The sequence below is a fragment of the Aethalodelphis obliquidens genome, unplaced genomic scaffold (assembly GCF_003676395.1).
Source record: "Aethalodelphis obliquidens isolate GAN/ISIS:26980383/991018 unplaced genomic scaffold, ASM367639v1 scaffold9, whole genome shotgun sequence".
Lineage (NCBI taxonomy): Eukaryota > Metazoa > Chordata > Mammalia > Artiodactyla > Delphinidae > Aethalodelphis > Aethalodelphis obliquidens.
Genome location: NW_020837953.1, coordinates 20,974,881 through 21,002,491, shown reverse-complemented (window position 1 = coordinate 21,002,491; position 27,611 = coordinate 20,974,881). Strand labels below are relative to the sequence as shown.

Here is a 27,611-nt window from a genome sequence, read left to right as displayed (position 1 = left end):
AGCTGTACCGCCCTGCAGGTCCTTGAAGATGTCACCCCCTCATCTGCCAGGAATGTTCTGAAATGTTCTTCCCAGCCTCAGCCCGCACCACTGCCCCCACCTTTTGCTAAGATAACTCCACTCATCCTCCAGATCTCCACTCCAGTGTCACTCTCTCGTGGGGGGCATCTCGTGGTCAGGCCTGCCTCCTTGTCCTTCATAGTGTTTCCGAACTGCAGTTTGTGACGATCTGTTTTGTGTCTGGGCTTAAACCTGAGGCCCTTGCCAGAAGGTAAGCTTCTCGAAGCTGGATGTGTCTGGCTCACCACTGTAACCCAGCACTTACACAACACCAGGCTCGTACTAAGCACCCATCTGAATGAGTGAATGCACGAGAGAATGAATGAACCCAGTGACCTAGAGGCTCCTGCATGCTCACACCGCCCAGCTGGGGCTGCCTCTGAGGAGTTAGGCATTGCCCCTCACCAGTCTTTGAACAGGGACTCCACATTGCCATTGTGCGCTGGCCTCACAAATGAGTTGGTCCTGAGCGGAGGGTGGAGGAGTTTGGGAAGTGGGGACGTGGGGGATGGGATGGGGGGGCGTGGGGACTCCTTCCAGAAGCATGGCTAAGAAGGAAGGAGAGATGGGGTTTCAGCCTCCCTCTCTCCCTCCCTGGTCCTGGCTCTGCCACCAGAGAGAGGTCTTGGAGAGCAGATCTGAGCCCTCTTCCCGGGGGGCCCAGGAGAGACATTTGGGAGGGTCAGGGGCTTCTGAGCCAGGCTTCCGTGGGCCTCCAGCCACTCCTCCCTGGGCCTGGGCTGGGCCTCTTCCTCCAGGCCTCTCTCCACCCCCCAGTGCTTGCCCCCGCGGCCCCCAGATGCCAGACTTTTGCTGCAGGAGGGTTTAGGTCCAGAATATGTCTTTCAGTTTAAAGCATTTAAGAATATTCCAGAAAAGCCCAGAGAATAATATTCCAAACACCCATGTGCTCATCGCCCAGCATAACCAACTATTAACATTTTTGCTTCAGATAGACTTTTTTATATAAAATAAATAGAACATCGCAGATAAAGCTGAAGGTCACTCCGTTCTTCTCCCCAGTCCAATTCCTCTCCCTCCCTTTCATTCCTAGGCACAGTTGTTATTATTAATCTGATGTGTATCCTTCTAATCTATTTCTGGCACAAAACAGAATGTGCAGTTTAGAGTAGCACTGTTCACAATAGCCCCAAAGTGGAAACAAAGTAAATATCCATGAACTGATGAACGAATAAACAAATGTGGTATGTCTATATAATGGAATAAGCGATAAAAAGAAACGCAGTGCTACCGTGCTAACACGGACCAGCCTTGAAAACGTTATCAGTGAAAGAAGCCAGACACCAAAGGCCAAATATTGTGTGAGTCCATATTTACAGGCAAATCCATAGACACAGAAAAAGATGAATGATTGCCAGAGGCTGGGTGGGGAGGAAAGAGGAGTGACAAGTGACTTCTTAGTGGGTACGGAGCTTCTTTTTGGGGTGATAAAAATGTACTGGAGGGGCTTCCCTGGTGGCGCAGTGGTTGAGAGTCCGCCTGCCGATTCAGGGGACACGGGTTCGTGCCCCGGTCCGGGAAGATCCCACATGCCGCCGAGCGGCTGGGCCCATGAGCCATGGCCGCTGAGCCTGCGCATCCGGAGCCTGTGCTCCGCAACGGGAGAGGCCACAACAGTGAGAGGCCTGCGTACCACAAAAAAAAAAAAAAAAAAAAGAAAAAATTGTACTGGAATTAGATGGTGGCAATGGTTTCATAACTCTGCAAATATAATAAAACCCACTGAATGTTCACTTTAAAATGGTGAATTTTGTTATGTGAATTTTATCTCAATAATAAGAAAAATGGAATGTGATTTTCAAATATTTTCCTAAGTGCTCTCACACTGCAGATACATTTCTGCACCTTGTTTACTCTCTCAGCATGATATTGATACGTGTAAATCTGGTTCATTTATTTTAACTGCTCAATTATCTTTTATTGGAGGAACATGCCATAGTTTATTTTTCTACTAGTGGGTATTATCAGTGATACAGTTTTTCTGTCAGCGGTGCTCCCATGAATGGCCTTGACAGTCTCTTGGGGCACATTTGGGGAAAATTTTTCTAGGGTATACAATTGCTGGGTGGTAGGGAGTACAACTTTTCACAATATTGTCAGTGGTATCAATTACACTCCCATAGGCAGTTTGTGGGTTTCCACAGGTCCTTACCACTGACACTTGTCATTATCCGACTTTGATTTTTACCCATCTGATGGTTGTGCCGTTTTAATTTGCAGTGGTGTTTCCTTTATTTCTGGTTATATTTTCTTTTGCTTCCCTTGCCTCCTAACCTCTCTTCATTCCTTCGCTCCTTTCCTTTTTGGTGTTTTCTTGACTGTTCTTGGATCTTTACACTTCCACATGGATTTGGAATCACTTCGTCTAGTTCCATGAAAAACCTTGTTGGATTTTTGATTGGAATAGCTCTGAGATCATAGATTTACTTGCAGGTGACCTGGCATCATTACTATATGAGTATTCCCATCCATGAACAAATAATATATTTCCATTTATATAGATCTTCCTTTATTTTTAAAAATAGACTTTATTTATTGATTTATTTATTTTTGGCTGCGTTGGATCTTCCTTGCTGCGTGCTTGCTTTCTCTAGTTGCAGCAAGCGGGGGCTACTCTTCGTTGTGGTGTGTGGGCTTCTCTTTGTGATGGCTTTTCTTGTTGCAGGTATGGGCTCTAGGCATGCGGGCTCAGTAGCTGCGGCATGTGGGCTCAGTAGTTGTGGCATGTGGGCTTCAGTAGTTGTGGCTCGCAGGTTCTACAGTGCAGGCTCAGTAGTTGTGGCACATGGGCTTTGTTGCTCTGCGGCATGTGGGATCTTCCCGGACCAGGGCTTGAACCCGTGCCCCCCGTATTGGCAGGAGGATTCTTGACCAGTGCGCCACCAGAGAAGTCCAAAAATAGACTTTATTTTTAAAACCAATTTTAGGTTCACTGCAAAATTGAGTGGAAAGTGCAGAGGGCTCTCATAGGCTCCTTTCCCCCTACACGCACAGCTTCCTCCAGTGCCAACATCCTGCATGTCTGCACACCCCACACCAGAGTGGTACATTTGTTACAATCGATGGACCTGCCCTGACACATCATTATCATCCAAAATCGGTAGTTTACATTAGGGTTCACTCTTGGTCTTGTACGGTTTATGGACTTTGACAAATGTATTAATGGCGTATATCCACCATGATAGTATCATATAGAATAGTTCCACTGCCCTAAAAGTCCTCTGTGCTCTGCCTTTCCCTATACCCTCCTCCCCGCAAACCCTTACAACCACTGGTCTTTCACTGCCTTCAGAGTTTTACCTTTTCCAGAGCATCATATAGTTGGAATCATGCAGTATGTAGCCAAATTAACTTTTTTCACTTAGTAATACTATGCATTTAAGTTTTCTCCATGTCTTCAAGGCTCGACAGCTCATTTCTTTTTAGAGCTAAATAATATTCCACTGTCTCGATGTACCACAGTTTACCCATTCACCTACTGAAGGACATCTTGGTCATTTCCAAGTTTTGGCAATTATGAAAAAAGCTACTATAAACACCTGGGTGCAGGTTTTTGTATGGACGTCTTTTCAACACATGTGGGTAAATACCAAGGAGCACAATTGTTAAGTCGTATGGTAAGAGTACATTTGGGGGCTTCCCTGGTGGCACAGTGGTTAAAAATCCACCTGCCAATGCAGGGCACACGGGTTCGAGCCCTAGTCTGGGAAGATCCCACATGCTACGGAACAACTAAGTCCGTGCGCCACAACTACTGAGCCCGTGCTCCGCAACTAGAGAAGCCACTGCAATGAGAAGCCAGTGCACCGCAGCAAAGAGTAGCCCCTGCTCGCCTCAACTAGAGAAAAGCCCAGGTGCAGCAACAGAGACCCAGTGCAGCCAAAAATAAAATAAATAATTTTTTTTTTAAAAAAGTACGTTTGGTTTGTATTTCTTTACATTTAAAAAATGTTTTACAGTTTCCTGGCAAAACATCTAGAAATCTTTTGTATATGTATTCCTAGGTCCCTTATAATTTTTGTTGCTATTGGAACAATAGCTTTTACTTACATTTTGATTATATTTTCTTGTTTCCTGTTGCTAATCCAGTAAACATTCAATAAGAATGTCACTGATTTATGTAGGATGCTCTAGTATTCAGCAATCCTGCTAAATACTCTTATTAGTTCTAATACTTTGCAGGTAGATTCCTTTATTTACTGGGAAGAAAATAAATCATATGCATATAAGGATAGTGTAATTCTTCCTTTCTATTTTCTAAACCTCTATGTTTTTTCTTTTATTACATGAGCTAGAAGTGCCAGTAAAGTTGAGACTAGAGAACATTCTTACCTTCTTTTCGATATTTATGCGAGAATGCTAGAGTTTCCCCCTTAAGTATGATGTCTAGGCATTTGGTAAATATCCTTATCAGGTTGACGTATTACCATGCTAATCCTAATTTGCTAAAACTAAAAAAAATATGAGTGTTTAATTTCATCAAATGACTTTTACACATTTATTAAAGTGATCATATGCTTTTTATCTCTTAATATATTAAGGTTCAGAATACAGGAGTTGTTACCTGGTGTTAAAATATCCTTGCATTTTTGGCTAAACGCTACTATATATTTCTGCGTTTTTATATACATTTTAAAATTTTTATTTATTTATTTGGCTGCACCGGCTCTTAGTTGCGGTATGCAGGATCTTTAGTTGTGGCATGTGGGATCTAGTTCCCTGACCAGGGATTGAACCCAGGCCCCCTGCACTGGGAGCATGGAGTCTTAACCACTGGACCACCAGGGAAGTCCCTGTTTTTATATTTCTATACAATATGGATTCTGTTTTATTATATAGGATGTTTGCATCTATAATTATAATTAGGTTTGTTCTGTAAGGTTCTTACCTCTAGTTGCCCTTGCCTGGGCCTGATGTCAAGGTCATACTAATACTAGAAAATGAGTTAGGTAGCTTTCCCTTTTTTCCATCTCCTAAAACAGTTTGTATAAAATAGTCAGAGTTCTCCAGAGAAACAGAAACAGAACCAATAGGATGTATGTGAGTGTGTGTGTATCTATATCTACGTCTATATCGATCTCTATCTATCTATCTATCTATAGGGAAAGAGAGAAAGAGAGATTTATTATTAGGAATTGGCTCGTGTGATTATGGAGGCTGAGAAGTCCTAAGACCTGCAGTTGGCAGGCAGGAGACCCAGGAGAGCTGCTGGGGTAGTTCCACTCTGAGTCTGAAGGCCTAAGAACCAGAGCAACCAATAGTATAAGTTCCAGTCCAAAAGCCAGCAGGCTCGAGACCCAGAAAGATCTGATGTTTTAGTTTGAGTCTGGAGGCTGAAAAATGCCTATGTCCCAGCCCAACAGGCAGGCCAAGTTTCTTCTTACTCAGACTTTTTGCTCTAGTCAGGCCTTCAACTGATTGGATGAGGCCCACCCACATTATGCAGAGCAATCTGCTGACTCGGTCTACCAACTCCAATGTTAATGTCATCCAAAAATTCATAGCCACACCCAGAATAATGTTTGACCAAACGTCTGGGTATCCTGTAATCCAGTCAAGTTAACACATAAAAGTAACCATCACATAAGGAGGATATGTTCTTGGCAGGTGTGGAAAACTCAACTGTGAAACCTATTTAACCTGTCATCATTTTTGCGTGTGTTTGTTTGGGCAGGGAGATTGGGTAACTTATTTTTCATGAGGATCATTTCCTTGGAGCCATTCTGCCCTTCAAGGACCCACCTGGGCTAGTCCTTCCTGTTTCCCTTTGAGGAGGCCTTATCTTCATTTAGCCCCTGAAGACTAATAGGATCCAGGAGACTAAAGGAACCAAGAATCCTGAACTATTTTATTTGCAGAAACTATCGGCTTTGGGGCTACACCATTTAGGGATTCCGTATTTCACAGAGCAAGTATGAGTTATTTTAACCGACCACTAGAGGGCAGTAACTTACCAAAAACATCTATACTGGATGAAACCACTAACACTTGGTAGATAAAAAGGTAGATTTCCCCCTTTTGGCCCATAAGGACCCTGGGATTTAGAGAAGATAAGAAACCTATCCAAATCTTGTATTCTAGTACATAGAAAATCTAGAATTTTACCCTACTTCTGTCTAATTCTAAACTTCATTGTTTCTGGTGCAGGTACAATAAATAATTACTCTTCTTTCATTCATTTTTTTTATGCATGCATTCATTTATTCATTCATGCATTTGAGACCAATATAGCAGAGTGGCTAAGAATTTAATATCTGGAGGCAGCCATCTGGATTAAAATTCTGGCCCCATCACATACTAGCAAGCACCATAAGAGCTCTGTGCTTCAGTTTCCTTGTCTGTCTATGGGGATATTAGGATTCACCTCGTGAAACTATTGCAAAAGTGAAATGAGATAATACATGAAAAGTATTTTTGGAACAGCGTCTGGCACTTAGTAAGTACTTAACGCATTTCAGTTATTGTTATTATTTACTCAACCAGTATTTATTAAGTGGCTTCTGTGTTCTAATACCGCCACCATTGTAGGTTACCAGGGTTGGAGCAACCACACACACACACACACACACACACACACACACACACACACACACCCCTCCCTGCCTACTGCAGCTTACATTCTATGGAGGGAGATCGACAACAAATACAATAAGAAAAAGTTTGTATTTGTCTTAGTATAAGTAATGAGGATGGCCAAAAATAGAGCATGGAAGGGGGACAGGGAGAGCTGGGACTGGAGGAGGACTTGCAGTTTAAAATGGAGCTGTCAGGGACTTCCCTGGCAGTCCAGTGGTTAGGACTTCGCCTTCCAATGCAGGGGGTGCAGGTTTGATCCCTGGTGGGGAGCTAAGATTCCACATGCCTTGGGGCCGAAAAACCAAAACATAAAACAGAAGCAATATTGTAACAAATTCAATAAAGACTTTCCCCATCAAAATAAAAATCTTTAAAAAGAAATAAAATAAAATGGGAGCTGTCAGGGAAGACTTCATTGAATTGACATCCAGCAAAAACCAGAGGAGCAGAGGGAACCACCTTCTGGATATCTAGGAGCCATGTGGATGTCTGGAAGTCAAGCATTTGGGCAGAGAGGAGAGTAAGGGTAAAGGCCCAGAGATGGGGTGATGCCTGCCTTCAAGGAATGGCAAAGAGGCCAGGGTAGCAGAAGATGGTGGGCAATGGGGTGAATACTATGAAATGGGGCCAGAGGTGAGGTGTGGAAATAGGTAGACAGCCATGGGGGGTTTTGTAGCCTGGGGAGGGCTTTGGCCTTTATGTGAGCTGATAAGTCATTGGAAGGTTCTGAACAAATGGGTGACCTCATCTGACTTCTGTATTCCAAGCCCCCTCCGGCTGCTGTGAGGAGAATGGACTGCAGGGCAGGGTGAGGCAAGGAGCCCAGGGAGGAGGCCGCTGATGGAATCCGGAGGGGAGATGCAGACGTGCTGAGGGCTTGGACTGGAGGATAAAGGTGCCGACGGTGAGAAGTGGCCAGATTCTGAAGCTATTTTGAAGACAGAGCTGATAGTATTTGCTGACAGACCCGATGTGGGCTGTGAGAGAAAGAGGTGTCAAAGACAACTCCAGGGCTTTTAGCCTGAGCAGCTTGCAGGACAGAGCTGTCATTTCCTGAGACCTTGAGGATCCCGGGAGGAGAGTGTCAGGGAGGGGAGCGGGATGGGAATCAGGAGTTTGCTTTTGGACCTGTTAGTTTTGGATGCCTCTGAGACATTTGGCTGTTGGGTTTCCGGATCTGGACTTCAGCGGTCTGGGCTGGAGATGTAACTCTGGCAGCTTTGAGCCAGCCTCACCCATGACCACACAGGGAGGCCGCGGAGCTCTGCCCAGGACCAGGGCCTGAGTTCTCCACTCTGCACCTCAAGCGTGGCCTGTGTCCTAGGGAGGCTGCTGCAGCGCCCCCAGCTCCCCTGGTAACACCCAGGCCTCCTCCCCGCTGTTCACAGGTCATTGCTCTGCAGGCCACGGTTACTCACAGAAAACAGGAACAAACCCCAAACCCAGTTACCCATTAACCAAGCCCTGAGTAAGAGCCAAGTGGGCAGGCCTCACTCTCTCATCAAAGCTGGCTAGTCCAGGGAAGGCATCTTACATGCCAACCTCAATTAATTAGGTTTGGCCCTGGGTAGTGCCGTCTTAACAGCGGGGAAGGGGTGTAGTGATTGATTAGCAATGTCTGCCATGGGGTCAGGATGGGGGAGTAGTTGCTCATGTAGCAGATATTGGTTATTCCTAATCGAGCTTCAAATACTCATAGGCTTTTGCTTGAAAGGGCCTGCTGGGCCACCATGCAGTGTGGTCAGTCAGCCAGCTTCCTGAGATTCTCAGGTTGAGTGAGAAGCTTTCAGTCCTTCCTGAATCAAACAGAAAGAGCCCCCAAAGCCAATGCTTGTCACTGTTTCACTCATCCCACCAGCTATATAATGAGTGCCTCTCAGGAGCCCTTTTGGTCGAATCAGCGATTCAACTTCACAAACAGAATTTGGGGCCCCGGCGAGGATGTGGCTGGTGACCACAGCCCCACAGATGTCTTTCTTAGTGGACAGGTGACTTCAATGAGTGAGAGGGCTGTGGTCTTTTTTTTTTTTAAAAGCAGAAATACATCTTTCAGCCCTAGGAGGAGGAAGAATTAATTAACTTCTGCTACCTGGATGGAATTTTCTTCCTTAGAGAGTACCTGATATACAACTTAACCTCAGAAGGTTTGGGATTAAGTATATCATGCTAAACCAAGAATTAAAGCTTGAGTATTAATATTTCTATTTAAATATTTCTATTTCTATTTCTATTTAATATTTCTGTTTAAAGAGGAAATCTCCATACATTGAGCTTTTTACATAAATATAATTTTAAAAGAACTTAAGGTTAACAATTTTTATAAGTTGGATTTATTAGATTTATAAGAATGAAACTTCAGGAAGGTTTTGTTTCTATCAGATAAGTGAGGTACTGAAAAAGGAAATCAAAGCTATTCATTGACAAATGCACTTGAAAATGTTTGAAGAAGCAAGTGTGTAAAAAGTCCCTTTAGGAGCATTTGCTAAAATCTGCTAGATTCTCAAACATGACTTGTAGGCTAAGTTTTTTTTGTTTTGTTTTGTTTTATTTTGTTTTGTTGCGGTACGCAGGCCTCTCACTGTTGTGGCCTCTCCCGTTGCGGAGCACAGGCTCCGGACGCGCAGGCTCAGCGGCCATGGCTCACGGGCCCAGCCGCTCCGCGGCATGTGGGATCTTCCCGCATCGGGGCACGAACCTGCCTCCCCTGCATCGACGGGCGGACCCTCAACCACTGCGCCACCAGCGAAGCCCCTGTAGGCTAAGTTTTAAAGGTTAAGAAAGAACTAGTGCTTTGAATTAGTAACGTTAATGAATAGAAACGAATTGTGTACTCTCAAAATAAACTTGTAAATAGTCTTTTTGTGTTCAAAAACCATCCTCAGAAAACAACCCAAATGATCATCAACAGGTGAACCAATCAACAAACTGTGCTCCATCCATGCAGTGGAATACTACTCGGCTGTAAAGGGGAAGGAACACCTGATTGACAGAACATGATGGCTCTCTAAAGCATGATGCGAAGTAAAGGAAGCCAGACTGAAAAGGTTATACACTGTATGATTCCATCTATATGAAAATTCTTAAAAAGGCAAAACGGTAGTGACAGAAAGCGGATCAATGATGGCCAGGGGCTGGGGTAGGAGGAGGTGATTGACTCCAAAGAGGTAAAAGGGAACTTTTTGGGCGACAGAAATGGTCTACATCACAATTATGGTGATTACCTGCATGTGTACATTATCAAGACTCATCGAATTGCACATTTTATTTTATTTTTTTAAATATTTATTTTTGGCCGCATCGGGTCTTAGTTGCGGCTCGCGGGATCTTCCTTGTGGCTAGCAGGATCTTCCGTTGCTGTGCACGGGCTTCTCTCTCTAGTTGAGGCGCGTGGGTTTAGTTGCCCTGTGGCATGTGGGGTCTCAGTTCCCTGACTAGGGATTGAACCCGCGTTCCCTGCATTGGAAGACGGATTCTTTACCACCGGACCACCAGGGAAGTCCCGAATTGTACATTTTAAACTGGTGAATTTTATTGTATGTAAATTACACCTCAATACTGTCGATTTTAGAAAGTGATACTATTCTCGGGACCTCCCTGGCTGTCCTGCGGTTGAAACTCTGCACTTCCACTGCAGGGGACACGGGTTCGAACCCTGGTCAGGGAACTGGGATCCTGCACACCGTGCAGCACAGCCAAAAATAATAATAATAATAATACTATTCTCAAGGTCACCCCAAACCTCCATATTCAATGTGAGGAATGAAGTAGGATCATCCTCTTCTGTTTTTGGTTTTTTGTTTATTTTGTTTGTTTTGCTTTTTGCGGATCACCTTCTGGAATGATCGGGGAAGGGGAATGGGGCTGTGAGGAGAGAGGCCAAGTAATAATGTAGTTATCTTGAAAAGCCGGAGAGCCAGCCTGGTGGAGGAGCAGGGTGCCCCCCTCATTTGAGGTTTCTGATTATGAAATAAATCAAATCATGGGCTTTTCTAGTCGGTTGAATGACTCTTTTCTAGCAGGTGTAGGACAGGCAGAAGTAGGTTGTAACCAAGATTCAGGTTTTGCCTGATGTGTTAATTATCTATTGCTGTGTAACGGTGACCACAGACTTAGCACACTAAACAGTACACACTTATTACCTCATGGTTCTGTGGGTCAGGAATCCTGGCACGGCTTAACTGGGTCCTCTGCTCTGTGTCTTAGGAAGCTGCAATCATGGTGTTGGCCAGGCTCATCTGGAGGCTCTCCTGAGGGAAAATGCACTTTCAACCTCATTCAAGCTGTTGGCAGAATTCATCCTGTGAAGGATGATGGGGCCCTGGTTATTTGCTGGCTGTTGGCTGGAGGACGCCCCTGAGGCCCTAGAGACCATACACAGCTTCGAAGTGGCTACTTACTTCATCAAGCCTGAGGGGAGAGTCTCTCCCACCAGTCGGCTAAGACAGACTCCTTTTTTTAAAAAAGTAAGTTGTATCTGACCATGAGCATTGTTTTACAGCTGGAGAGTCCTGCAGTGATCATCCAGTTTAAGCTCAAGGAAATTGAGGTCCACAAAAGTTAACGTATTTAACCATTGGTAGCAGAAATGAAATTAGAATTTAAATTAATTGATTCCTAGTCCAGGGATCTTTTTAACCACACCAAGGTACTTCCTGTATTTGCTTCATTGTTTAAGTGAGAATGATAACCAGTCATTACACACGATTCATAACATGTGAGCAAACGCTCTCCTTAATATTGACCAATATTCTGCCATTTTGAGTAATATTTAGCCAGTGTAGACAAAACAATGCCAATAATAATAGTGAGTACCTTCTACTTTCTGGGCATGTAGAATCGTCATTGATCTTCACATAAGACACAGTCTTATACAGATGAATGGGTAAATGGATATATATATATGCAATGGAATATTACTCAGCCATAAAAAAGAATGAAATAATGCCATTTGCAGCAACATGCATGGACCTAGGGATTATCATATTAAGTGAAGTAAGGCAGACAGAGAAAGACAAATTTCATATGATACCACTTATATGTGGAATTTCAAAAAATGATACAAATGAACTCATTTACAAAATAGAAACAGACTCACAGACAACCATAAGAAAACAAACTTATGGTTGCCAAAGGGGAAAGGAGGGGGCAGGAGGGATAATTTAGGAGTTTGGGATTGGCAGATACAAACTACTGTATGTAAAATAGATAAACAACAAGGTCCTACTGTATTGCAGAGGAACTACATTCAATATCTTGTAATAAACTATAATGCAAACAAATCTGAAAAAGATATATAGATATATATAATATATATATCTGAATCACTTTGCTGTACACCAGAAACTAACACAACATTGTAAATCAACTATACTTCAATTAAAAAGTTTTTAAAGGGTGGGGAAAAAAAACCAACACAGTCTTATGTAAGGTAAGGTAATCATGGGAGTGACCGCCCACCACTTTTGCCACATGATGTAGCTTAAACAAGGGGTGACAATTCTCACATTTGCCATATTCTATTGACTAGAAGCAAGTTGCAGTTTCTGCTCACTCTCAAGGGAAGGGGATTATACAGGAGTGTGGGCACCGGGAGGTGGGGTCACGGGGTCCACTCTAAAGTCTGTCCCCACACCTGGTGACTGCAGTGGAGACAGGGATGGGACAAGGAGTAAGGGCGTTTGAAGGCGTGATTTTGGACATGAGGGTAAGAAGCTAGGTAAGAAGTGAAGCCAAGCCAGTAAAGGACCAAGGGCTGGGGAGGGAGTCGTAGGGTGACTTGAAGATCTTCTTAAGTTTGAGAGTTTTTACCACGGCAAGGTTGAGGAGAGGGAGGTTGGAGGAGAGTATGTAGTGTCTGGAGAATGGGACGTGTGAAATCAGGATTTCCTAGAGGAGCTATTTTGGGGGATGGTAAGTTCTGTGGGAGTGGGCAGTTAGGTGGTGTCAAGGAGGTCCCTGGAAATGGGGAGGTCTAGATGGTCTCCCTGCTCCCACCCTGGCCCTCTTGAGGTCTATTCTTCACTCCATGACTCCTAATGTGTACATCGGACCACGAGTCTCTCCAACACTTAACCCTCCACGCCTTCCTGCCTCACTCAGAGTAAAATCTAACACGCTCCCATGAGCTGCCCCCCACCCCCCTCAGACTTTTATCTCTCACCACTCTCCCCCTGCTGTCCACACTCCAGCTACACTGGCCTCTGGGACCAGTCCTTGATGCTCCTGGCCTGGAACGCCCTGCTTACTGATGGCCTCATGGCTCCCTCCCTCCCTCTAGTGTCTGTTCAAACTGCTCCCCCTGGCTTTCCCTGTCCATCCTATGTAAAACAGTACCTCTCCCCCATCACTCTCTGTCCTCTCAGCCACCTTATCCTGCTTCCCCATCAAGCAGTTCATGTATGTCTTTGTCTGGGTGTTTATTGTCCATCTCCCTCAATGAGAAAGTCAGCTCCGGGAATCTGGGGGTTTGTTTTATCCACTGCTGAATTCCAGCACCTAGATGAGTGCTGGGCACATGGTCAGAGCTCCCTAAGTGTTGTTATAAAGCCAGACAGAGCTGGTTTCTGTGTCCTGAGGGGTGGCTGAGTTAATACTGATGGGTCTGAGGCCAAAGCCTTGAGGTGTAAGCCAGGAGCTGTGGTAGAGGCCTGGATACCCCATCTGATGTCTGGAAGGGGTGACACAGAAGATACAGCACTTGGTAGGCTGTAGAATTTGACAGTTAAGAGCTATGGTGCTTAATAGCTGTGTTACCTTGGGTAAGTTACTTAATTTCTCTGAGCCTGTTTCCTCACCTGTAAAATGGAGATAATGATAGAACCAAAATCTAAACCATGGAGTTACACAGATAAACCCACACTCTGCATGTAAAGCACGTGGTCCAGGGCCCGCATATAGTGCACGCTTAGTAGTGATTGGATAATGTTATATTACTTCTCTGTGCCTGCTTACAATCTGTGACTTTCCACTACTGTCCAAACAAGCTTTGCCATTTACTATTATTCTGATCTGGGGCAGATCATTTTACCTGAAACGAGATTCAGTTTCTCATCTGCATAATGGAGATAATAATTCCTGTCCTTGACTCCCTTGACCAAACTGCTGAGAGCTGTAAGTGAGGTGATGCATGTGAAAGCACTTTGAAATGTTATGTTGTTGTACGATGTAAAGCATCATCACTTCTCGTGCTTGTTGACTGGTTCCTTTCAGGGTTGCTGGAGTTGTAGGCAACGAGTGGTTTGTTAATTGTCAGAGGCTCCAACAGAACATCTGGGGTGCCCGGGATGGGGTGTTGCCACACTGGACTTCCTTGAACAGAGCAGTGGAATCCAGATTTTGCCCAAAGGCCTGAGTCAAACCCGAATTTAAATGGCCCCCGGGTTCTGGGCAGCATTGGTCAGCCAGCCAGCTTTCTAAGACTGATGGCCTGAATGACAGTCTTACTTCTTTTCACTCCTAGGTGAAGCAAAAAAAAAAGAGTCCAGGGAGGCTGGGTGTCTGTCTTTGGAGACCTAACACCTGGCCCCTTTTCACCTGCCACTGTCAAGTAACTAACAAGGGCATCTCAGCAGCCCTATTCATGAGAGGCTCAACTTTGACAAACAGAACCCACAGCCCTGTGAGGCCCAGAGCTCCTGGGCTGGCTGTGTCCCTGGCAGCTGGGAAGACAAGAAAGCGTGACAAGCGTCTGGGTCAGGGAAGGTGTGAACATCTGTCAGTGCCTCCCCAGGTGGGAGCCGGGATGGGGAAAGGCCCTCTGGGCACCATGTGGTACACAACCCTTCCGGTAATGCTGTTCATCAGTCAGCTTGGGACTCACTGGCCATCCTAGAGCGACAAACCCTCTTTTCTTACACTGTGTTCCCTGGGGGAATTCTCCAGGGAGCTTGGTCCAGTAGATACAACTCCATTCAGGAGTATCCAACCTACCCCTGTAGCATCAGAGAGTGGTAGGTGGAGCCCCTATACCTGGTTCCTCCAACTCAAAGTAAATTGCCCCCCAGATCATGTACACACACACACACACACACACACACACACACACGCCGGGTGGTAGCTACTGATGACTCTGATTCCCACATTCCTCTCAACCTCCCAGGCTGGGAGGCAAGAGTGAAGTGATAGAGACTATCTACCGATACCCATTCACACTCATTTCAGAGAACAGGGCAGAAATGCATTTCCCAGCCTCTTTTGCAGTTTGATGTGGCCACTCATCAAAGATCTCACCAGGGGAATCTGGATGGACTGGACGTATATGTGCTACTTCGGGCCTAGGCTTTAAGTCTGTGGCCATGTCTCCACCAAGTCCTCTTTCCCTTCCTCCCTGCTTGAATCCATGGAGACCTAGCTTAATGGTGCAGGGACAATGTTCTGGGGAATGGCAGGGAATCATGACGGAAGGAATCTGGAATGTCTGCATTGATTAGAGCTTCTGGCTGACCTGGAATGTACACCAGGCAGTCAGATGAGAGATAAATAAAATTCTATTTCCTTCACCCACTGAGTTATTGTTGGGCCTCTTTGTTACAGCAGCTGATCTTTACTCTGACTAGCACAGGGGAGAAGAACATGGCCAAGCTGAAGGCTTCCCAGGTTAACATGAGAGTCCAGTCCACCAGCCCTGTATGACCTGTCACTGAATGGCTTCGGGTTTGTATTACAAGAGGCAGCTGGGAAAGGAAGCCGTGTACTGTATTGGTTAAGATGGAATCAGAGAGACCTAGGTTTTAATTTTGCCTAGGACATTCACTAGCGTCACGAACTCTGGGCGCTTTCACCAACAAATTGAGTATCAATTTCTTCTTCTGTAAAACGGGGATAACAGAACCTACCATTATATGAAATATATATCATCTCATATGATTATATGAGATAATGTAGGTCAAGGGCTTGAAAATGTTTGCTGCTACTAATGAGATCGGGTGATATCCAGACCTGATTTTTCCTGCCCTCTTTCCACAGAAAGGAGGGAAGGAAGCTAATGTCTTGAGTTTTCCACGAAGTCATAAGATATTCAGTGACTCTTGAATGAATTACAATCATCCCTCAATAACCATGGGGATCGGTTCCAGGACCTCCCGTAGATACCAAAATCCATAAATGCTCAAGTCCCTTATATAAAATGGTGTCATAGTCGCACATAACCTTCCCGCATCCTTCTGTGTGCTTTAAATCATCTCTAGATTACTTATAATACCTAATACAATGTAAGTGCTATGTAAATAGTTGCTGGCTGGGGAAAATTCAAGTTTTGCCTTTTGGAAGTTACTGGAATTAAAAAAAATTGTTTTTGATCCGTGGTTGGTTGAATCTGTGGATACGGAAGCCACAAACACATAGGGCCAACTGCACAAGTTCCTAAAGCTTTCAACACATAAAGGTTCTTAAGTATCTACTATAGGCCCAAGACCAGGATGGGGCTGGAGGACAGACATGCCCTTGTGGAAATAAAGTTCTGCTTCACTTCTCAGAAACCAGCAGCCTCTGCAGGCTCATAAGCTGGCGTCCAGCTCACTCATGGACTGAAATTCACCTTGACTGGGAAAGAAATCCTGATTCTTCACACTTCCTTATGGGGCCTGAGCCCCCCTGCAGGTGAGTTCAATCATCACCTCTAGGGCCTGGACACTGATATGTCTCCAAAGCATCTAGGTGTTTCCAGTGAATAGGTGGCACTGAGTCCGAATACTCTCCTCCCTGTCGTCCACACCACCCCAAACAGGAGTTTCCTAAACAAGGTCTAACCTTGGCATTCACCTGGCAACGCTTTCCATGGCGCTCACTGCCTACAGGCTGGAGTCTAAACTCTGCACGGCACCCACAACTTGGATGCAGCCTCTTTCCATTAATGACACTAATGGCTGAAATGGACTGAGTGTTTCACTTGACTCAGGCATTGTACCAAGGGCTTTATATGCACTATCCCATTCACCTGTCACCTAACTTTAGGAGAATATGTCTTGGCCCAGTTTCCTTATTGTAAAATGGGGACATTCTAAGAAACGCATTCAGCACAGTGTCTGGTATGTAGTTAGTGCTCAGTTAACAGTAGCTATTATGGCATCCTCCCTGTTCTAAAGATGAGAAGGTTGAGGTTCAGGGGTGTTAAGTAACTCGCCCAAGGCCTCAGCCCTGATAAGTGAACAGAGATGGGGCCTCAACCCAGGAAGTCTGGCTTCAGTGCCCAGACTAGCCTGCCTTTCGCTCTGCCACTGAAGGCCAGTGCTCACCTCAGGCCAACTTCCAGAGCTGCCCTTGACGACGTCCCCCCCACCGCGGTTAGAACGCCTCCCTTCATCCTCCTCCGGGAAGGCTTCCTTCCAGCACTCTCTTCCCCCATGACCCCCCTAGACAGAGGCTGATACCCCTCAGCCTTCTCAACAGACCTCTCTCTCCACTCTCATCCCACCCAACTGTCACTTAGACAGAGGGTGCACCCCCTCAGGGGGACAGAGTCCTCGTCACCTCTGGCTCTGCCATACCTGGCCTGGCACGGAGCAGACCTCTGCGAAGGTTGCCTGGGTTTGTTGCAAGCCAAATCCATGGGGGAGAGCTGGGCCAAGAGTGGAGAACAAGACCTTCTGGCAGGGACGGCCCGCCCGTTCTCAGCTGTCAGCATGCGCTCCAGAGCAAGCACGCTCGTGCTTTTCTTTGGCCAGAATCCCTTCACCATCTGCCAGGACTTCCAGGCCCCTGGCCCTGGCTCTCACTTTGCTCTCCAGCCCCCCCCAAAGTTGGCCAGCAGGAGATTCACCCCTAGAGGAGCGTGTACCATCCAACAACAGGAGTCTAGAAGATTCCTCACCTCCCCCAGTTCATTTATTCAACAAATATATATTGAACCCTGACCTTGAGCCAGGTACCATGGCTGGCACTGGATACAGGGTGGAGTGCAAACCAGGCATGGTCCCTGGCCTCACGGAGCTTACGTGCTGGTGGGGGAGCAACCAGCAAGTAAATACACAAATGGACGTGCAATGGTCATTTCCATACCAGAACAACAACAAAAAGATAGAGGACGTTGAGATGGATTCAAGCCCAGTAGTCAGGGAAGGCCTCTCTGAGGAGGTGGCATTTATGCCAAGGCCTGAGGGCATGAAGAGCTCAGCCTGCAAAGGGCAGAGGAAGAGCATTCTGGGCAAAGGGCACAGCATGTGCAAAGTCCTGGAGGTGGGAATGAGGTTGGAATGTGGAAGAAATGAAGGAAGGCCAGGGCGGCAGAAGCACAGGGAACAAGATTGGGATTGGCAAGAAAAGAGCTGGAAGTGAGTTTGCGACCAGATGAGGAAGAGCTTGGATTTTATCCTTAGAATAATAGGGTAATAGGGTAAGGATTTTAAACCAGAGTTGATATGATACGGTTTGCGTGTTTAAAGCTCTCTCTGGTTGTGTTGAGAACTGACTGGCAAAGCAGGAAGGAAGCAAAGCAACCTTTTGGAGGGCAGTGATCTGGGGAGAAGTGATGTGGCCAGACCAGGGTGAAGGCTGTGGGATCAGAGAGAAGTAGATGGACTCCAGAGATATTTAAGAAGTAGAACCTTGCAGAGGTTTCCAGAAGAGCTAAAGAAAAAAAAAAACTTTATTGAATGTCTGCGACAACCCCAGTGATGGGGTGGGAGTCGGGGGCACCAGAAAGGCTTGGGAATATAAACAAACATGAGTTCTCAACCACAGAAACCAATACACACAGTCACCTTTCCCCACACAATCTCTCAGGGAGAATGAACCTAAGAGCAACTAAGATGCTCAAAGTGCTGGGCCATTTCCACCTCATTCAATGGTGTCACCTGGTTCTTTTGGAGTTGGGTATTTGAAATATGAAAATGTGTTTCCCACCGTCCCACCATGAGTAAATGTTGGATTCTTGGGCTAGGGAGTGGTCAAACTGCAGGACTGGAAAACTGCCCTGGTATCTTGGGAGCAGTGAGCCACCACCTGCAGTGGCCAGGGAGGAGGAGAGTGCAGGGGAGCAGGGGGAGGGGAAAGTGCAGGGGAGGAGGGGGAGGGGGAGAGTGCAGGGGAGGAGGGGAGGGGAGAGTGCAGGGGAGGAGGGGGAGGGGAGAGTGCAGGGGAGGAGCGGGAGAGTGCAGGGGAGGAGGGGGAGGGGAGAGTGCAGGGGAGGAGGGGGAGGGGAGAGTGCAAGGGAGGAGGGGGAGAGTGCAGGGGAGGAGGGGGAGGGGTGGGGCGCGCCGTTCTTCCCGCCCCTTGTGAAAACAGTGAAGTTGGTCTTTGCCTTCTGCCACCTCCCTCTGCCCGCCCTCCCAAATCCTGGGAGCCTGCTGACTGCCTTCCCTCGCTATTTCCCTCTATCTATGTCTGCCTCAGGGGCACTCCTGGCCAGTTACCCACTCCCTGAAATGACACCTCCTCCCTGCTGGACACGCAGATGGGTCCAGGAGGAGAGCAATATCTGATCCAACGACCTCACACTGAGGAGTAAAAGAATGACTTTAGTTCTTTATCCCTCCTTGAGGAATTTGCCTTCTCAAAAGAGCTTTCTGGGTCATTTAAATGATCTCTGCCCTCCTACCCACTTCTCTGAAAGGGCCCTTTTTCCCCAGGGTTTTTGCAGACATTACTTTTTGGGCTCATGGAGTCTCCTCAATTCAGCCTCTGGGGAGGGTAGCTCCATCAAAGGACGAGAGTGGGAGACTCTTCCAGGGGTGACATCAGAAGCATTTAATAACCAGTGCAGAATAAGCACCATCGACTTGCCAGCTGGAGGGCCCCACGGCCTTGGGTCGGCCGGGCATTAACCAGCACGGGGTCCTGGGAGAAAAGCCATGTGGTGGGAACACTCAGGGAAAGCAGGTTTGTCAGTGAGCACAGAAGTGTTTCTACATTTTAACAACCATCTGGCAGCACTGGGCCGGCTGTGTGTCGCTTCTGGTCTGCCCCTGTCTTGTCCAGTTCCTGCTGCTCCACTGGGAAAGGTCTCTGGGCCATTAGTTCCCTCTGTTAGAGGGAAAGTGACCTGGGCCGAAGCTGGGTAACGCCATGCATGGCCTTTGAGCAGAGCCAGCCGCGTGGAATCCCGGGTGAACAGGATCTCAGGCCCTCGACCCACTGTGTGACCTTGAAGGGCTGAGCCGCCTCTGACTGTCCTTCCTCTCGCCCCTCCTCGCAGTTATTTTCGTCCAGCCTGACAGCCCTTGGCGGTCCCAGCAGTCTGGGCCCCGTGAGTCGGATGCAAAACAGGCAGCACAAACGTCTGGTGCTGAATCCCAAGAGGATTCCTCTCGGGGCGCCATCACGTGGGAACACGGCCTCCGCACTGTGCATCTGACGGGACCACAGGCCTGGAGGACGGTGACCGTGTGGTAGGCAGGGAGCTGGGTTCTCTGTGGCTCAAGCCTGGCTCCTGTCTGGGGACGCCGTCCGAGGCCTGGTGGTGAGTACACCCTGTCACGGAGCCCAGAGACCTCCCAGCTGTGTGCAGGGAACTGCTGGTCAGCTGGAGGGTAGGTGTCGGCAGCTGGCAAGAGGGCAGGAACGGGCCCTGCTGGGCTCCCAGTCCCCAGCCTTGGCCGTGGTGGACAGCAGGTCTGTTCTGGGTTCACTGCAGTGGGCGGGAGACAGGTGGGCTAGGGCAGACAGGGTTCCCAGGAGACCTCTTTGTGGCCCCTGTGTGGTTACTGTCTCAGGAAGTGAGACAGACACTATGTTCCGACCCCTGGGGGCCTGGGAAGGCTGCAGCCAGGCAGTCACTGCTCTTGGCTGGGGTCTGATCTCTAGGGGAGCAGCGTGTCTTAGGTCATTGTGCCTTTTAGGTTAAAGCGTTGTTCCCCAACCTGAGATTAATGCCTACTGCCCATGTGTCCTGGGGCAGGAGAGGGGTCTGGGTACAGCTCTTGGGGGGCTCTCCCGGGACTCATCTCTCCAGGGAAAACATGAGACCAAGCTTCTGAGATCAGAACAGCCCCAGGAGAAGCTGGGACAAGCAGTGAGGAGGGGAGAGGGGCCAAAGGAGAAGGGGGCCTCTGCTGGGTGAAGAAGACACCTTCATATATGAACCAGTCCGGAAAACAGAGCAGAAAAGGCAACGCCATCTTTAGAGCTCCTGGAAAAAGAACTCTCCTCATTCCTGGGGGCAAAGCCAGCTCAGAAAGCCCCGACTTCAGTGATTTCAGAGACCCAGGAGTGGCAGAGCACAGCTCCTGCTGGCCTCCCAGCTGCCCCCTGGGAAGACCCGGGAACAGCCACATAAGCAGGAGACCCCACAATGCCAGGAGGGGCGGGGGAAGAGGATCGCAGGAGGGGTGCCATGTGGCTGCTCCTGGCAGCCCTGCCACTGGGGGGCAGGGGCGCGGCTGGCCTCTCGGGGGGGCGGGCCCTCCGGGTAGAAGATGCCCCTCGACTGGGCAGCAAATTCCTCCGGGCTGGCAGGATGGTGCCAGTGGCTCTGCGCAAGGGACTGGTTCTGAAGGCCGGGATGGGGTAAGCCAGAGAGGAGGTGCCGGGGAGGATGGGGCCGGGCACTCTTCCTAGGATGGCGAGCTGGCTGCTCGGGGCAGATAGCCCTGGACAGCTATGGAAGAAGGACCAGGGCCAGGCAGGAAAGGCCAGGGGCCCAGCGGGCGTGGGTGAAGGTTCCATCTCGGCTGCATAGCTGTTGAGGTGGGAGAGAAGGCGAATCCGCACCGGGTCTGCACGGCTGCTGGGCCCTTCCAGGACCCCCAGGTACCTGACGACCTCGGTAAGGCACTCCCGAAAACCGATGCTCCGGAAGTCGACTGCCAGGGCTCGAGCATCAAAGAATCCTGCAAAGTGAGGCACGATGAGGGCATGCCAGGCAGGAGACAAGCACTGAGCCTGGGGTCAGCACTGAGCTCTGGACCTGCTTTCCCCACTCACCCCCTGGGTGACCTTGGGCACGTCACCTCACCTCTCTGAGCCCCAGTCTCACCATCTTAAAGTGGGAATAATCATCCCTACTGGGGTAGAGCGAGTGGACTGTGCGGATCAAATGAGTTCACTAAACTGTGAAGCGTTATAAAATGTAAAGTGTTATCTTCATCACCATTCATGATTAACCCAAAGAAGGAAATCTGCGGCCCAGATGACTTCATTTAAATAGACACCTGCCAGATGTGAAAGCGCTGTGCACGTGGAGGTGTAGAACAACCCTGCCTGTTGATGGGGGCAGACGCTGGGAGGTGGTGGCAGCAGCCATCAGAGCTGGGAGACTCCTTGGAGAGGAGAACATAGGGTAGCAATGAAGTATGAGGTCTTTGGGGGCCAGCTGCTTGACCATGGACTTAACTAGCGCCCTGACTATGGACAAGTCTCAATCTCTCCGTGCCTTGATTTCCTTAGCTGTGAAATGGGTATATTAACAGGCCCTGCCATGTACAGATGGGGGGGGGGTGCGAAATGAAATGGTGCACAGAAATGCTTAACAAATGAAAAGTTAGCTATCATTTATATGACTGGTTTGGCCCCCATAAGCATTGGAGTTTGTTCCCCAGCCCAAAGGGCAGTCTAGAAAGCAGGACCCCACTCTGGTCCTCAGCTGCTGCCCTCAGGCCAGGGACCCTGTCTTTGGTTTGGCTTCAGTGTGGGATGACCAGGGGGACTGCCTGCAGAAGTATTCACATTCTCACAGCTTCTCCACACCTGCCCGTCTCTCGACCACCTTCTGGGCAAAGACAGAACAGCCCCAGTGAGCACTGGCTTCATGATCATGGTAGCAAATATTGGGTCCCTGGTTCACGGCTGAGGTCCCCACAGAGGAACAGCTTGGCAGGAGATGATGTTTGGAGCCAGGCCTCCTAGGCGGTGAGACCTGGCTCTGCTGTCTACTTAGTTGTGCAACTTTGAGCAAATCCCATCACCTTTCTCTGTTCACTGTTCTTTTTTCACTGACATTTGCTGAGTTCTTCCTAAGCACTTAATTTGCATTAGCTAATTTAAACCTCATAAAAACCTATCATTATAACCATTATGGGGAAGTGAATCCCCATAAGAATCCTCCTGCCAATGCAGGGGACATGGGTTTGAGCCCTGGTCCAGGAAGATCCCACATGCCACAGAGCAACTAAGCCCATGCACCACAACTACTGAGCCTGCGCTCTAGAGCCCGCGAGCCACAACTACTGAGCCCGCGTGCCACAACTACTGAAGCCCGCATGCCTAGAGCCAGTGCTCCACAATAAGAGAAGCCACTGCAATGAGAAGCCCGCACACTGCAACGAAGAGCAGTTCCCGCTCTCCGCAGCTAGAGAAAGCCCGTGCGCAGCAACGAAGACCCAACGCAGCCATAAATAAATTTATATTTAAAAAACCCCTAGCATTATTCTCATTTTAGAGATAAGGAAACTGAGGAATAAAGAGCTTAAATCATTTGTCCAAGGTCCTAAAGCTAGTAAGTAGTAAACTCAGTGTTCACATACAAAGCCAGTGCTCCGTGCCAATTCTCTGTCTTCCCATCAGCCCTTAGCCAGAAAACAGTGAGGATAGCAACACCCACCCTCGAGGTTCTTGTGAGAATCAAATGAGATAACGTTAGAGAAAGCATTTGGAAAACTATAAAATGCTGCCTAAATATTAGTCACTAGTTTTCTTTTAATTGGATAAATACAAATGTGGCTTGAAATTCCTCCCCCACTGGTTGATTAGAGACAGTTTCCACCGTTGGCTGTGCATTCCTCTGGCACAAGTTCTCCAAGTGACCACCTGCAGCAGGATCATCAGGCGTGTCTGCTAAACTGGCAGATTCCTAAACTCCAATCCAGACTTACTGCCTCGGGATCTCTGGGCTGTGACCCACGACGCTGTCAGCCCCTACATGACACTGCTGCCCGCCGAGGCTTGAGAGGCACCAGGCTGGGCTGCTTAACATGCAACCATCCCCTTGAGGGGGTAGCAAGTTAAGGCTTCAAGACTTAAGGCTTTGGAGCCAAGGTCAGTGGAGCTTTCAAGGTTTCCCAATGGTGAAATTACTGAAACACACAGAGCGGCTTCAGGCACACAGAATTTCCATCTGTCCAGAAGTCTTTTAAAAGCCACAATTCCGTGACTTTTTTGTAGTGGACAAGCTCAAAATAACAGAATGCGTTAACATTCGCATCCTACTAAAATCCCACGACTGATCTTCAGCAGTGAGCGTGACATATCCCCCCAGCACTGCCAAGGACACAAGAGCTCAGAAGCCTAGACCGGTGGGTTGGCACACTAGCGAAGTGCTGTAGCGAAAAATCTCAGGCCTGTCTCTCCCACTGGGATCACAGTGAGAACAAGCTCATTCAGGCTGATGCTTAACGAGGCCCTGGGGGCAGGGGGATCAGTAATCTGTTGTAGAAGAGCTCCTCCAAGGTTCAAGGCTGGAAGGAGTGGAGTTGAGGAAAGGGCTAGGACACATGGAGACAATAAAAGCCGAGAGGGCAATGCCAAAAGAAGAAAGACAAGCTTTGCGAACGTTCCACCTGGATCTGCTTCAGCCCCTCTGTGAACTGTGAGCTCCATGAGGTCAGGGACCACATCTACTTTGCTCACCAAAGTATCCCCAGGGCCCAGCCCCCAAATATTGGCTGCAGGAATGGTTCCAGGAAAGTAGAGCATCAGTACCTGTCCCGCCAGTGGCGTGGAGCATTTTCAAGTGATCTACCGTCATCTGCAGGACCTCGGCTTTCTCCAGCTTGGAGGAGCCCTGTGTGTACAGAAGACAGAAGAGTGGCGGCCTTCAGCTGACCTCTGTCGCCCTCGTCCCCAGCATGGCGTCATCAGCACTCACGACCTCAGTTTTCTCCTCCTCCCCCCACTCCACCACTGCCTGCGATCGGGCTTCTGCTTTAGCCAAGCCCACCAAATCTAACCCATTCTCTTCAGTTCTCATTTTAGCCCACCTGTCCACCACACTGCTGACCATCCTTCCTGAAAGCCCCCCTCCCCTGCTTTCTTGCTCTGTCTCTTAAAACGGTGGTGTTCCCAGTGGGTGATGGCTCACTTTCTTCTCGCTCTCCTCAGAGGGTCCCCTCTACCTCCATGGCTTCAGGCACCATCACCAGAATGTCACTCCTGCATCCTCACCTGCCTCCTAGACCAGCTTTACTGGGAATCCAACTTCACACTCGCCACACACACCCAAGATCGGGCTCAGTCTTATTCCAAAGCATCTGCTCTTCCTCCATTCTCTCTCTTGAGGAGTGTTTCCGAAGCCTCCAGCATCACCTGGTCTCCCAGATGAAACCTGAGGGTCGGACTCTCCATGTGAGTCCCTTGAAGGTAGGTACCAGGTCTAGTTCATGGCTGGACTTGTGAAGGTTTCAGTGAATGTCTGTGGAATGACTGACTTGTTCTCCCCAGCAGAAAGGAAGACACAGGACCTATGACCATGCCTTGGCGCACACGGTGAGAATCTTTGAGGTTGTCTGATTGATTCAACTGTCTGACTCTCCACTGGAGTCCCTCCACCCCAGCATGTTCAATGACAGAGACTTCACTCCCCAAGCGGCCTGTTCTACTTTCAGATAGTTCTGGAAATGTCAGTAGTGCAGAGGGATAGGGCACTTTAGGATCACACAGTCTGTGTCCAGTTCCGCTCTGCTACTTACTAGCTGTGTGATCTGGTATAAGTTACTTCACCTCTCTGTGCTTCAGTTTCCTTACCTGTGCAATGTGCATAATAATCCCTACCCTTCAGGATCATTCTGAGCATTCAGTGCAACCAGATAATGGACATAAAGCCACAACCCCTGCGACACCTCAGTAAATATGAATTTCCATCCCCCTTATTCTTGGCCATCAACAGATATCAGTAAATGATATCACAGCACTTCAGGCAGCTGCCACCAATCGATAAGAGATGCCGTGAGAAGTGAACCTTATCTGCCACCCGCACAGCATTTCCTCTAGCACATTCGGCAATGTCACATACCTGCTTCTCAAAGGCAGTGGGGACCAAGCGCCGCAGTTCAGAAAGGCTGCTGTTGATGCGGTCCCGGCGCCGTTTCTCTATGATCTAAAAAACAATGATGAAACAAACAAACAAACAAAAACCAAGTAGGCACTTCATCACGGTTTCCAACACGCCTCGACAGGCACTGACTCATATGTTGTGTCACAATATTTCTGTCAGGGAGATAAATCCATTCTTATATTATGGAAGAGGAAAACGAGGCTCAGAGAGGGGTAGGATTTGCTTAAGGTCACACAGCAAGGAAGTGCAAGGCTGGGACTAGAACTCAGATCTCTTGTCTTGATCTAAGGCGTGGTATCCAAAATGTTTAACCACTGATACAGCAGGGCACCAACCAATTAGAACAGGAACACCAGCCAGAGCACTGCAGCAGGTCCTGGAGGCCCCTCCTGGGCCAGGGAGACCCCTTGAGGTGCTGGGTCATGAGGTCTGAGGAGTCCCAGGCATTGCTCTCTCCAGCTGGGAAGGCCTTTCATTCCCACAAGCTCACTCTCATCTCACAATACTGGCAGCGGAATACTGATAGCAGGACAGAAATGACAACACCCATTTTACCGATAAAGAGAACGAGGGCTGGGTGGGTGTGACTGCTTAAGGCCTTTTGGTTAGTGAGTGGCAGGGCTGGTCTCTGCCACATTCCGGTCTCTGGACTCCCAGGGCAGAAGCACAGCTGCATCCTGGGGGAAAAGTAGGGCCAAGAGCAAGGACGGGCTCTTCCTTCTTCTGTCCCCCTTCCCTACCCCTCAGCACACTAAGAGGGAAGGAAAGTTTTGGGCTCAGAGAGAAGCAGGGGGAGGCTGGAATAAATGATAGTGGCTAATTGTGCGTCAGGTTCTGTTCTGAGTGCATTACTTTAATTCACTTCAAAACAACCCTTTGAGGTAGGTACCATCATTATTTCAGTTACACAGATGAAAAAAACGAGGCACACAGAGATTAAGTGGCTTGCACAAAGTCACCCAGCTAGCTACTGGCAAAGCTGGGACTTGAACCCAGGCAGGGTCACTTCCCGGTGGTGTTTCTGACCAGGGTTCTCTGCGCCAGGCCCCTGGGAACTCAGGGCAAACATTTGTCGGACAGCTCTGCTGAGATACACACTCACCCCTCTGCGTTTCTTCCTGGCTTGCATTTGTGAAGGGCTGGGGGTGGACAGCGGCCGGGCCATCTGGCTGGAGAGGAAAAGAAAGACTGATTTTTCAGAGGACCGTCTCCCTGGCCTGGGCTGACCTCGGAGGCCGGCTGTGGGCGGGCACAGACCCCTCCCAGGCGGCCGAGGTCTCCCAGGCTGGGAAGAGGCGCAGGGCAGGCGTGGGTGGGGACGCCTTCTCTCCCCTTCTCCCCGGGGGCTCATTTCTCCCCGGGCCAAGTCCTCCCCTGCACAGAGCTTCCTGCCCCAGAGTCGCCGGCGGCTGGGGCCATGGATGGGGGGGGCTTGGCTCTCGCCCCGACCTGACCCTCTCGGCCTTGCCTCCGGCCCCTCGCCCCTCGCCCTCGCTGCTGCCGCGGCCGTCGGGGGAACCGCAGCCCGGCCGCCCCGCTCCTGCAACCCGATCCCCCGGGCGGGGCGGGCGAGGGCACGGGCGGCGGCGGCGGGGCCGGGCCTGCGGGTTAGGTTTCAGAGGGAGCCGCTGGGAACGAGCGTGGAAAGAACAGATGCCGCCGCTTCCCACGGGCCGGGCGCGCCGGTCGCCCGCCCTCCACCCGGCCTGCAGCTGCCGCCTCCTCCCACGCTGCGCGGCCCGGGCGAGGGGGAGGCGACATCTGGGTCACAGGGCCCTCTCGGACTCTCGGGACGTGGCCCCAGCCTCCCCAGAAGGCTCCAGCCCGCATCGTGTCAGGCCTCCGGTCCCGGGCTTGGCTGAAGGATGTACGTCTGCCGGCAGCCCAGGAGTTACCATCACCGGGAGGAGGCTCAGCCCTCTGGGGCTTTTCCTGCCCAGACTGACCGAATCCTCCTCAGCCCAACTGCTCACCCTCTTCATGGTTCCCACTTAAGAGGCTCTCTTGGAGTGAAGGAGATTCTCTGGGTTGCACT

At 48.9% G+C, this 27,611-nt stretch overlaps 1 protein-coding gene across 1 annotated transcript; it reads right to left on the bottom strand.

Annotated features, from left to right (window-relative positions):
• Positions 1–18,825: 18,825 nt before the first annotated feature.
• HEYL (hes related family bHLH transcription factor with YRPW motif like) lies at positions 18,826–27,121 on the bottom strand. Its single transcript, XM_027108994.1, has 4 exons — positions 26,679–27,121; positions 25,535–25,618; positions 24,226–24,307; positions 18,826–21,419 (listed from the first exon to the last, which is right to left on the bottom strand). The coding sequence occupies exons 1-4, from the start codon at positions 26,925–26,927 to the stop codon at positions 20,761–20,763; spliced, it is 1,074 nt and encodes a 357-aa protein (XP_026964795.1). The 5' UTR covers positions 26,928–27,121; the 3' UTR covers positions 18,826–20,760.
• Between the last annotated feature and the right edge of the window lie 490 nt (positions 27,122–27,611).